Here is a 12477-nt window from a genome sequence, read left to right on the forward strand (position 1 = left end):
TCTTGCACAAATAACACATTAGATCATATTTCTTACCCTGACAACCTGCCGAGTACTTGTGATGAAGGTTTTTCTTATACTCAATTCAGTCGCATCGAGGTTGAATTTTCTAGGGTTTGCTTCAACTATGCGTGGGTCAAAAAGTCAAGGGAAAGCAATTTTATCATTAGAAGCCTAACAACAACATCATGTTAAACCACAAAATCTCTCAGAGGCAAGCAACAGTATCCAGCTTAAATGTTTTCTTAAGACATAGTCAACTTGCCACACATCATTCTCAAACCTTCTCCTCCCACCACTATGAGGATCTCTGTGCCTCCAAATGGAGAAGACCCACTGGGTTAGGAAACACAGCCTCTGCTGAGTTCACTAGGAATCCATGGCTGGCTGACTACAGCTGAATTACACTCTCCCAGACACCTGCCAGCATTTGGTAGCTACTCTTTTCTGACTATAGACTACCTTTCCCAGGACAGCTTCGCATGCCTTTTTCATCTGCTATTCCAAACCACTCTACTCATGTCAAGAAGCTAACCCTGCTTATTAATCCAGAGGCTGAGGCTTCTTCTGGCGTACAACACAATGATTCAACAATCTCACACATTATTCAGTGCTCATTATGATAAGGGTACTCTTAATCCCCAAATGTACAAACTGAAGTCATTATTTAAGTAGCTATATCAAGTTTATCTGAGAAGGACAAAATTCAATTTTTCTTTCAACATTCTCCTAATCTCCTCACTCCCAGTCTGGTCCTGCCGCCCCCTGTCAGATACTCGCATGGCTCTCTGGTCTTTTCTCTTATAGTCTGCTAAATATATAGCGTTATTTGATCAATGTCTGTTCCCCTGTCCTTTGAGCTCCTCGCCACTCCCCACCATCTGGTCTGTGAGGGCTGGTATACTGTTTTGCCTTAATCCAATCTCAGGGACACCTGGGTGGCTCAGTGGTTGACTGTCTGCTTTCGGCTTAGATGGTGATCCTGGGGACCTGGGATCGAGTCTTGCATCGGACTCCCATGGGGAGCCTGCATCTCCGTCTGCCTAGGTCTCTGGCTCTCTCTGTGTCACATGAATAAATAAAATCTTAAAAAAAAAAAATCCAATCTCAGTATCTAACAAAATATCTAGCCTGTGGTACACGCAATGATTATTTGCTGAATGAATGATGAATACACAGGCATATCTCATTTTATTGTACTTCGTTTTACTGCGCTTAGCAGACACTGGTTTGTTTTGTTTTGTTTTTTACAAATCGAAGGCTTCTGGCAACCTTGTGTCGAACAAGTCTATCGGTGTCATTTTTCCAATAGCATTCGCTCACTTCATGCCCCTGTGTGACATTTTGGTAATTCTCTCAGTATTTCAAGCTTTTTCATTATTGTAGTTGTTATGGTGATCTGATTGATTGTGACTCACTGAAAGCTTAGATGATGACTAGGAATTTTTTAGCAATGAAGTATTTTTTTTTAAAGATTTTAAGTAATCTCTACACCCAACGTGGGGCTTGAGCTTATAACACCAAGATCAAGAGTCACATGCTCTACCTACTGACTAAGCCAGCCAAGTGCCCCAGTAATAAAGTATTTTTAAATTAAGATATATATATATATATATATATATATATATATATATATATATATATATATATATAAACACACTTTTTGGATGAAATACTATTGCACTTAACAAACTACAGTATAGTGTTGACACAACTTTTAATATGCACCAGGAAACCCAAAAAATTCACTTGAATTGCTTTACCACGATACTCAACTTTACTGCTATGGTCTGTAGCCAAACTCGCACTATCTCCAAGGTGTGCATGGATCTGCTAACACTGCTGCCCCTTTTCTCTCACAATTTTCTGTGTCCCCAATTTTCTTCTCTTCCCTCCATCTCAAGTATCTCCCTGTACCTGTGCTTCTGATTCTACCCTCTCATTTTGCTCCACTAATTTTTAACAACCTACTTTTTAAATAATTTAAAAAGCATCTAGGATCACTATGATTAACAGAAATATAAAGATTATGCCCTCCACACATCAACTCTATATGAACCTGAAAAGCTGGTTTCCTAGATTGCACTTATAGAGAGAACAAGAGAGAATTGAGAATATGCAACTGGCAGATCTTCAAAATTTGTGATTAACTGGAATTTTTCCACCTGAAGAAAAATGCTATGGTTCTCTGGTTCATCAGTTAGGTCAGTGGACATAGTGAACACCAACAGCATGACTTAACGTAACAGATCTACTTTTACTAAGTGCAGTTTCATGATACAAAATGCCTCTCTGATGGACAGTGGCATTGTAACATCACTTCTTGAACAGGAAAAAAGTCCACAAAAGGATTTTCTTTTGGTTCCTAATTAACAAGGTAGGACACTGGTCTGTATTCACGTCTATGTAATAATGACTGCTGACACTCACAGAAGCTCACTGTGTAGCAGGCACCACACTTACCTGCTAACCTTGCAACAACCCTATGAGACAGGTACTACGATTACCCTAACTTTCTACCAAGGAGGAAACTGAAGCAGAGAGCAACGTGCCCAGAGTCATACAGTCAGTAACTGGTGTCGCCAGGACTTGAACACACAGTCTGACTTCAGGGTCCGAGCTTATAACCACTGCACTATATAATGTCTTACAGTGCCGGATTTATCACACACCATAGATGAATGTGGCCCCTATGCCTTCGTTTACTAGGCAATTATTCCAAGTGTGGCATGATACAAATAAGAGCAACATCAATCAATTATAAAAGGAAATATCTAATTGATGTACTTGAGACATCTTGAGAAAAACTTGTTCACTTGTAAACTTGTTCTGTTTACCCCAAAGGCATAGGCACCATAGAAAAGGATATTGATGGTCTCATCAAGGTCCTCCAAATCCCATTCTATACTCCGGAGATTGTTTCTCAGCTCATTGGTGGTCCAGTCGATTTCTTCCCTCGTTGCTGTAGAGGGATCTTGGAGGAGCTCTGTCCATCTCTGAAATAATCCCTGGGCAGTGTTGACTGCTTTCTGTACCTCTCTGTAATCAAGGTGAAGGGAAAGGACAGAAATCACAGACAACATGTTCCATGAACAAGTTAACTACTGCCTGACGTAAGTTAACACTTATGATCATATACCATATTCAGCAACTACCATTCCCAAAAGTGTTTTCTGAGCTTTAGAGAAAGCTCCTCCCGGACAAATATCAAAGTTCAACCCTTTAAAAATAACTGTATTATATTCTAAACTGATCTTGGAATAAAATAGTCATTATTTAAGTAGCTATTTCAAATTTATTTCGGAAGGACAAAATTTAATTTTTCTCTCAACAGACTATACTTAAAAAGTCACATAAGAAGCAATCCTACAAATTAACTGAAGTGCCACATTAACATTAACATATGCTGCCATTTGGTGTGATAGTAATTTATATTCATATGAACAAATCCTAACACAGCTTTCCTTTTCTTGGGGAGCGAGGGGTGGTGTGGGTGAAAAGGGTAGAAGAAGGGTTACTTACGTAGCTAGTCTTTCAGAAGGGAAGTATTTTATTTTATTATTATTTTTTAATAATAAATTTATTTTTTATTGGTGTTCAATTTGCCAACATACAGAATAACACCCAGTGCTCATCCTGTCAAGTGCCCCCCTCAGTGCCCGCCACCCAGTCACCCCCACCTCCCGCCCTCCTCCCCTTCCACCACTCCTAGTTCGTTTCCCAGAGTTAGGAGTCTTCCATATTCTGTCTCCCTTTCTGATATTTCCTACCCATTTCTTCTCCCTTCCCCTCTATTCCCTTTCACTATTATTTATATTCAAATAAATGAGACCATATAATGTTTGTCCTTCTCTGATTGACTTATTTCACTCAGCATAATACCCTCCAGTTCCATCCACATCGAAGCAAATGGTGGGTATTTGTCATTTCTAATGGCTGAGTAATATTCCATTGTATACATAAAGCACATCTTCTTTATCAGAAGGGAAGTATTTTAATCTGAGACTTAATTTTTTTTTAATTCCAGTATAGTTAACATACAGTATTAGGTGAGTTTCAGGTATACAATACAGTGATTCAAAAATTTCATACATTACTCCGTGCTCATCATGGTAAGTATACTCCTAATCCCCATCACCTTTTTCACCCATCCCCCCATCTACCTCCCCTCTGGTGACCATCAGTTTGTTCTCCATAGTCAATGAGTCTGTTTCTTGATTTGTCTTTTTCTCTGCTGCCCATTTGTTTCGTAAATTCCACATATGAGTGAAATCGTATGGTATTTGTCTTTCTCTCACTGACTTATTTCACTTAGCATTATATCCTCTAGCTCTATCCATGTTGTTCTCCAAATGGCAAGATTTCATTTCTTTTTTGGCTACATCATGTTTCATTGTGTGTGTGTGTGTGTATGTGTATATACACACCACATCTTCTTTACCCATTCATCTATCAATGGATACTTGGGCTGCTTCTGTATCTTGGTTATTGTAAATAATGCTACAATAAACATAAGGGTACATGTAACCCTTTAAATTACTGTATTTGTATTTTTTTAGTAAATATCTAGTAGTGCAATTCCTGGGTGGTTGGGTAGTCCTATTTTTGAGGAACTGCTATACTGTTTTCCACAGTGGCTACACCAATTTGCACTCCCACCAGCAGTGCATGAGGGTTCATATTTCTTTGCATCCTCGCTAACACTTGTTTCTTGCGTTTTTGGTTTTAGCCATTCTGACAGGTGTGAGGTAATATCTCATTGTAGTTTTGATTTGCATTTCCCTGATGATGAGTGATGTTGAACATCTTTTCATGTGTCCCTTGGCCATCCATATGTCTTCTTTGGAGAAACGCCTGCTCATGTCTTCTGCTCATTTTTAATTGGTTTTTGGGGGGTGTTGAGCTGTATCAATCTTTTATATATTTTGGACACTAACCCTTTATCAGATATGTCATTTGTAAATATTTTTTCCCATTCAGCAGCTTGTCTTTAATCTGAGACATTTTTAAATCCAAAATCTCACTAGAAGATTTTCTAATATTATAGCTTTAAACATATATAGGTATACAACATACATATAGCAAATGAGTGTGTTTCTGGCTTAGAAAAATTAAACTAGGCCATTAAATGGTATGATTGAGAATGCTTTCAAATTAGATATAGCCACAAGGCTTTAAAAATTTTCTCCATTTCCATTCTCAAGGCTTGGGAGAACAAATATTGCCAAAATGTCTATACTACCCAAAGCAACCTACACATTAAGTGGTATCCCTAACAAACTACCAACAGTATTTTTCAGATAGAACAAACAATCCTAAAATGTATATGGAACCACAAAAGAGCCCACATAGCCAAAGCAATCTTGAAAAAGCAAAACAGGGGCACCTGGGTGTTGCTCAGTCCTTGAGTATCTGCCTTTGTCTCAAGTGATCCAGGCCGGGGTCCTGGGATCAATTCCCCCCCCCCCCAACCCCCCCACCACACACACACATAGGGCTCCCTATAGGGAGCCTGCTTCTCCCTCTGCCTAAGTCTCTGCCTCTCTCTGTGACCCTCATGAATAAATAAGTAAAATCTTTAAAAGAAAAAAGAAAAACAAAGCCAGAGGCCTCACAATTCTGGACTTCAAGCTATATTACAAAGCTGTAGCTATCAACAGAAAAAATATGATACTGGCACAAAAATAGACACAGAGATCAATGGAACAGAATAGAAAACCCAGAATGGACCCACAAGTATATGGTCAACTAATCTCTGACAAAGCAGGAAAGAATATCCAATGGGAAAAAAGACAGTCTCTTCCACAAATGGTGTTGGGAAAACTGGACAGCAACATGCAGAAGAATGAAACTGGGCCACTTTCTTACACTATACACAAAAACAAATTCAAGATGAGTAAAAGACCTAAATGTGAGAGAGAAAATCATCATAATCCTAGAGAACACAGGCAGCAACCTCTTTGATATTGGCCATAGCAACTTCTTACTAGGTATGTCTCCTGAGGCAGGAGAAGCAAAAACAAACTACTGGGACTTTATCAAAATAAAAAGCTTCTGCAAAGCTAAGGAAACAATTAACAAAACTAAAAAGCAACCTTCAGAATGGGAGGAGATATTTGCAAGTGACATATCTGATAAAGGGTTAGTATCCAAAATCTATAAAGAACTTAACAAACTCAATACCCAAAAAACAAATAATCCCGTTAAGAAATGGGCAGAAGACATGAATAGACATTTTCCAGAGAAGACATACAGATGGCCAACAGACACATGAAAAGATGCTCAACATCACTCATCATCAAGAAAACACCTCAAAATTACAAGGAGATATCACCTCACACCAGCCAAAATGGCTAAAATTAACAACACAGGAAACAATAGATGTTGGTGAGGATGTGGAGAAAGGGGAACCCTCATCCTCTGTTGGCAGGAATGCAAACTGGTGCAGCCAATCTGGAAACAGTATGGAGGTTCCTCAAAAAAGTTAAAAATACAACTACCCTAAAATCCAGCAATTACACTACTAGGTATTTACCCAAAGGATACAAAAATACTAATTTGAAGGGTTACATGCACCCTGATGTTTTATAGCAGCATTATCAACAATATCCAAATTATGGAAAAAGCCCAAGTGTCCATCAACTGATGAATGGATAAAGAAGATACACAGATACACATACAGAGGAATATTACTCAACCATAAAAAGAATGAAATCTGTCATTTGACTTGAATGGAGCTAGAGAGTGTTACGCTAAGCAAAGTTAGAAAAAGACAAATACTATATGATTTCATTCATATGTGGAATTTAAGAAACAAAAAAAAGGAACATGGGTTGATGGGGAAGAGAGGAAAACCAAGAAGCAGACTCTTAACTGTAGAGAACACACTGATGGTTACCAGTGGGGAGATGGGGGAGGAGAGATTTGGGTTGAACAGGTGATGGGATGAAGGACACTTGTCCTGATGAGCACCCAGTGATGTATAGAAGTGTTGAATCATTCAATTCTATACCTAAAACTAGTATTATACTGTAGATTAACTGAAATTTAAATTAAAACTCGGAAAAAGAAATAAATAAAAGTGAGATTAAAAAAAAAAAAAAAAGACCAACCACTCTTGAGGTAGCATTCTATATTGGCGTAGTGAGAATGACACTGTAACTTTTTGAAAATGCAAATAAAGATAGACACAGAAAAGAAAAAAAAAAATCTGGCCTTCTAACAATGGGTCTATAGCCACAATTTAAATGTTATAATTGAATACTACTGCATATAAAAGCCAAAAAGGAATCATTTTGTAACCGTATGGTCTCTTGTGTACAAAGATAATCTTCATGCACCTAAACTAAGAGATCTGCTTTGATCCTTCAATGATTTCTAAACCAGTTCTGGGTGTTCACTTGAGGTGTTTGCTGCCTATAGCTTTAAGACAGAAACTGCATGCATCCTATTCCCTCTGACAGTTTAAGTACCAAAAGATAAAGCAGTAACAAGATGAAGAAAGGTGCCCTCCAAGAATATTTCAGTTTAAGAATACTCATGAGAGCTAAAATTTGAGTGTTAAATAGAGAATACAGCTTTTGGGCCAGGCTTAATATCTCATTGAGCTATGTGGCCAACAGTGACATCTCTCCAGGAGGTCTCTTCAACACCTGGTTTGTGGGTTAGCAGAGTCCTCTCATTGTTCCTCCCATCTCAGCCTTATACTTTCAGTGCTAATGAGAAACTATTTAACAGAAAAAGGGGAAGCATGAAGTGTTTTTACTTTCTAGTAAGGTTTCTGGTTGATTTGGTGGAGAAAGAGGTACATATCTTCCCATAGTACGAGGTACTTGGTTTATTTGTAAGAGTGGAAGAGAGTTAGAGGTATCTATAATGATATCTCATCTTGAAAAATTTAAGAATAAGCAATTCTGTAAGGTAAATATAAATTCCTTTTTGAGAACTAGAAGCCTTAAACCAAAGAAGCCTCAGGCCAGGGCATACCACATGCTCCACCACCAGAACACAGCCATGATGCTGGAATTAAATTCTCTTAAGTAGCAATCCATACCTTTGTTTGATCTCAGGGCTCCTTTGGACCCTTCAAAATTAATGAAGACCCCAAAGAACTTAGATTGATGTGGGCTACTTATCTATCGCCATTTACCATATTAGAAACTCAAACAGGCATTTAAAAAAAAGTATTGATCAAGTAATCAAATATAATGAGGCTGCTACGTGTTAATGTTTTTGCAAAAAACACAAATTTCTAAAACAAAAAAAATATAGTTTTTCACGTTTGCAGATCTCTTTAATATCTGGTTTAACAGAAGACAGCGGATTCTCATATCTCCTTCTATGTTCAGTCTGTTGACCTGTTTTGTTGAAATATATGAGGGAAATCCAGCCTCATATAGACAGATGGAAAACAGAGGAGTGTTTTAATAGCCTTTTTAGATAATTGTGGATATTCCTTTTTGGCGCTATACCAAAACTCAACAAAGTGGCAGTTTCTTTTTTTTTTTTTTTTAATTTTTTTAAATTTATTTATGATAGTCACAGAGAGAGAGAGAGAGAGGCAGAGACACAGGCAGAGGGAGAAGCAGGCTCCATGCACCGGGAGCCTGATGTGGGATTCGATCCCGGGTCTCCAGGATCGCGCCCTGGGCCAAAGGCAGGTGCCAAACCGCTGCGCCACCTTAGTTGCAATGTGGAACATGAAACTGTATCAGAGACTTTTTGAACCCTTCATGCATTATAATCCATTGCCCTACCTGGTATTTTGAATGGGTCTTTTACCTACCCATGTTTGACTTTATCACATGTACTGGTCTGGTCATCTGGAAAGTATTAGTTAACTCAGTATCACACAGGTCTCGCAAATGCCGTTTTCACTACACAATATCCAAAATCATATAATATCTCCACCAAGCTCATCAGAAAAACTTAACTATTGGGCAACCCTGTTGGGACCCCTCTCACTTCTGAGAGCTTTCTCTGTATCTCTACTTAATAAACTTCTGCCCCCCCCCCCAAAAAAAAAACCTTAACTATTGAGAACCTATAAGATGATAGCAGTTCTTAGAAGCTTTCCAAAATTCTATTTTTTAAAAAAGTTCTAATTTTATCACCAGCCAAAATTGGAAACAATTGTCAATTGTTTTCCATTAAGTGACAGGATCACTTTATTCATTTTTGAGAAAATATCTCAACTACTTTTTAGATAATGTTGAAATTTGAGAACATATGTAAGTCTCAATAACCAGTTTGCCAGGCATTCTTTCAAGTAAAAATGAGAATCTGGGATCCCTGGGTGGCGCAGCGGTTTGGCGCCTGCCTTTGGCCCAGGGCGCGATCCTGGAGACCCAGGATTGAATCCCACGTCAGGCTCCCGGTGCATGGAGCCTGCTTCTCCCTCTGCCTATGTCTCTGCCTCTCTCTCCCTGTGTGACTATCATAAATAAATTAAAAAATTTAAAAAAAAATGAGAATCTGTGGAGAAAAAAAAAGAGCTATTTCAGCTAGCAACTCAATCACAAATTGCTTTTCTCGGAGACAGCCATCTTATTTCACAATATAGCAAAAATGCTTTGGCATACTCTCATCTTGTCATGCAGAATAGTAAAATGTGTATTAAGGCTGGGAGAAAATATTTATGAATTAAATAACTGATCAGTGTCTTTTATCTAGAATATAATTTTTTTAAAACTCTCAAAACTTAACAAGAAAACAAATCCAATTAAGAAATGGGGGGGGGAGGAAACGGGCAAAAGATGTGAACAGTCGCTTCACCAAAGATGACATACAGGTGACAGCTAAGCACACAAGATGTTCATTACCATTAGTTATCAGAAAAAATGCAAATTAAATCCACAATGAGATACTACCACAAACTTAAAATGGCTTAAAACAAACAACTGACGATGCCAAAGTACTGTCCAGATGGCGGACTAAGTGGAACTCCCATGCATTTCCAGTGGCAATGCAAAATGGTACAGCCACTTTGGAAAATAATGTAGCTCTTTCTTAAACATATGCTTACCATATGACCCAACAATCTCACTTCTAGGTGACATAAAAACTTATGTTCACACAACCACCTGCAAATTCTTAGAGTAGCTTTAGTCATAATCACCAAAAACTGAAAACTACCACCCCTCAAGAAATAGTGACTCACCTGACAAGACCCTCCCCACAGCCCAGACCACCCAGACCAGTTTAAGCATAACCCCTCACTCAAGCCCACACAGATGGACCATGGAGGGACCTCTAGACTAACCGGCAACTACCCTTACTTCACTGTAACTTAAAATCTCTACCCAAGGGGGAGCACAAGCCTCATTTACACAACATACAGTGTACGCAGGGGCACGTTTCCTTAAGGCACATGCTTGGCCTTCCACCCACCTCTACATAGGATGACAAGGCTCCCTTTTTAAACATTCATCCTAATCCTAAATAAAAGGAACCCACCCATGCTTGCTCCAGGTGTCACAGCTTTGGAAGTTATTCCCCGTGATCCCCTTATTTGCTGCAAATAGTTTCCTCTGTGCGACAACTTGCCTGGTGTCATATTTTTTTTTCATTTTATTTTATTTAAATTCAATTCATTAACATATAATATAGTGTATCATCAGTTTCAGAGGTAGAGTTCAGTGATTCATCAGTTGTATATAACACCTAGTGCTCATGACATCACCTGGTATAGTTTTTATCTGTGACTCACCAAGGAGCAAATTCATGTTAGTTTGGTTACAGAGGGACATAGAGAAACTTTTAGGGGGGATGGATCTGTCCTATATGTTATTCATGGAGGTGGTGGTTACGCACGACTGTATCCATTTGTCGAATTTTGAAGAACTGTACGCTAAAAATTAGGGTCAATCTTATTGCAGGTAAATTATAACTTAATAAAACTGAAAGTATCTTTGAGAATCAAGATATGATATGATTAATAATTTTTACTGTTTCATGAAGAACAGTTTTTGTGGGGTTTTTTTTTTTTTATTTCATTTATTTATTCATGAGAGACACACAGAGAGAGGTAGAGACACAGGCAAAGGGAGAAGCAGGCTTCATGCAGGGTGCCTGACATGGGACTCAATCCTGGGTCTCCAGGACCACCACCTGGGCCGAAGACGGTGCTAAACCGCTGAGCCACCTGGGCTGCCCCAGTTTTTGTTTTTTAAAGACTTTATTTATTCATGAGAGACACAGAGAGAAAGAGAGGCAGAGACACAGGCAGAGAGAGAAGCAGGCTCCATGGAGGGAGCCTGATATGGGACTCGATCCCAGGACTCCAGGATCACACCCTGCACCAAAGGCAAATGCTTTAACTGCTGAGCCACCCAGGCATCCCATGAAGAACAGTTTTAAGGAAATATGACTTTTTTTCCCTTTTTCACTGCGAAGGAGGAGCACAGTGACTACCAGTACAGTTTGGTGCCACTACCCTGACCTAGACTAAGGCACCGGTAGTTTTACCTGCCACAGCTTTCTGCATCATTGGTATAAATGTCAGCACGGTGAAAAAGTAAACATCTGAGTTATTATGAAAAGTGTTTTAAGCTAAGGGCTCCTCTGTGAAAGGGTCGAGAACCCCTTGAGATCCAAGGACCACACTTTCATAGTTCATAACCACAACTCCTAAGACACTGATAATCAGATGTGAGGGGGAGGGTGGCACATGGATGGGTCCAGTTCTAACAGCACAGAGTGAAATCAAGCATGTTATGAAGAAGACATCAAAGAAATGGCAGGAATCAGAAAAACGCCACAAAGCAATCCCAGAATAATATTCAACATCCCACAGCCTTGGCCACTGACCTGGCTTAGTCCACTCCCAATCTCCCAAACCACTAAAGAGGTTTCATCTTTAGTTTTCAGTTAGTGGCCCAGATATAAGAAAGGCAAAGCAGTCATTATTTTGCAACTTTCTTTTTTAAAAAAAATTACTCATTCTTTATTATTTTCCATTTCTAAGACAAATGTTTCAAGGAATTACAAAGGTGGGAACTATCAGCAATGGTTCAAATCTAGAAAAGCCCAAACCTGCAGTGTGTCAAGGAATCCTATTTTAGCAAGTAGCTCGTGGGGTCCCTCAAAGTTAAAACATTTCCCAACTGCACTACAGCTTAGGGCTAGCCTGGAAAAGAAGGCATGAAAGGAGAGTAGAAAACACCATGTGTCACAAATCCTTTTTTAAGCCAAATATTAATGGTAACCAGAATTTTCTCGAGAACCTGGGATTTTTTTTTGTATATTTTTATTGGAGTTTGACATGCCAACATATAGCATGCCACCCAGTGCTCATCCCACCAAGTGGCCCCCTCAGTGCCTGTCCAGTCACCCCATCCCCCCAACCACCTCCCTTTCCACCACCCCTTGTTCGTTTCCCAGAGTTAGAGGAGTCTCCCATGATCTGTCACCCTCACTGATATTTCCCCACTCATTTTCTCTCATTTCCCCTTTATTCCCTTTCACTATTTTTTATAT

General features: G+C 39.1%; 1 protein-coding gene across 4 annotated transcripts in view; it reads right to left on the minus strand.

The window, feature by feature from the left end:
• The window catches only part of STX6 (syntaxin 6), a 53224-nt gene that overhangs the window by 28642 nt on the left and 12105 nt on the right, over positions 1-12477 (minus strand). For all 4 annotated transcript variants that reach the window (XR_005361976.1, XM_038542197.1, XM_038542198.1 and 1 more), the window contains exons 2-3: positions 2870-3039; positions 37-131 (exon numbers count right to left, since the gene is read on the minus strand). Coding sequence is in view for 3 of the 4 variants with exons in the window: in XM_038542197.1 (XP_038398125.1) it covers positions 37-131; positions 2870-3039 (265 nt within the window). In the remaining variant the exon portion in view is untranslated. The remainder of the gene's footprint in view (positions 1-36; positions 132-2869; positions 3040-12477) is intronic.

Source organism: Canis lupus, chromosome 7, assembly GCF_011100685.1.
Source record: "Canis lupus familiaris isolate Mischka breed German Shepherd chromosome 7, alternate assembly UU_Cfam_GSD_1.0, whole genome shotgun sequence".
Classification (NCBI taxonomy): Eukaryota; Metazoa; Chordata; class Mammalia; order Carnivora; family Canidae; genus Canis; species Canis lupus.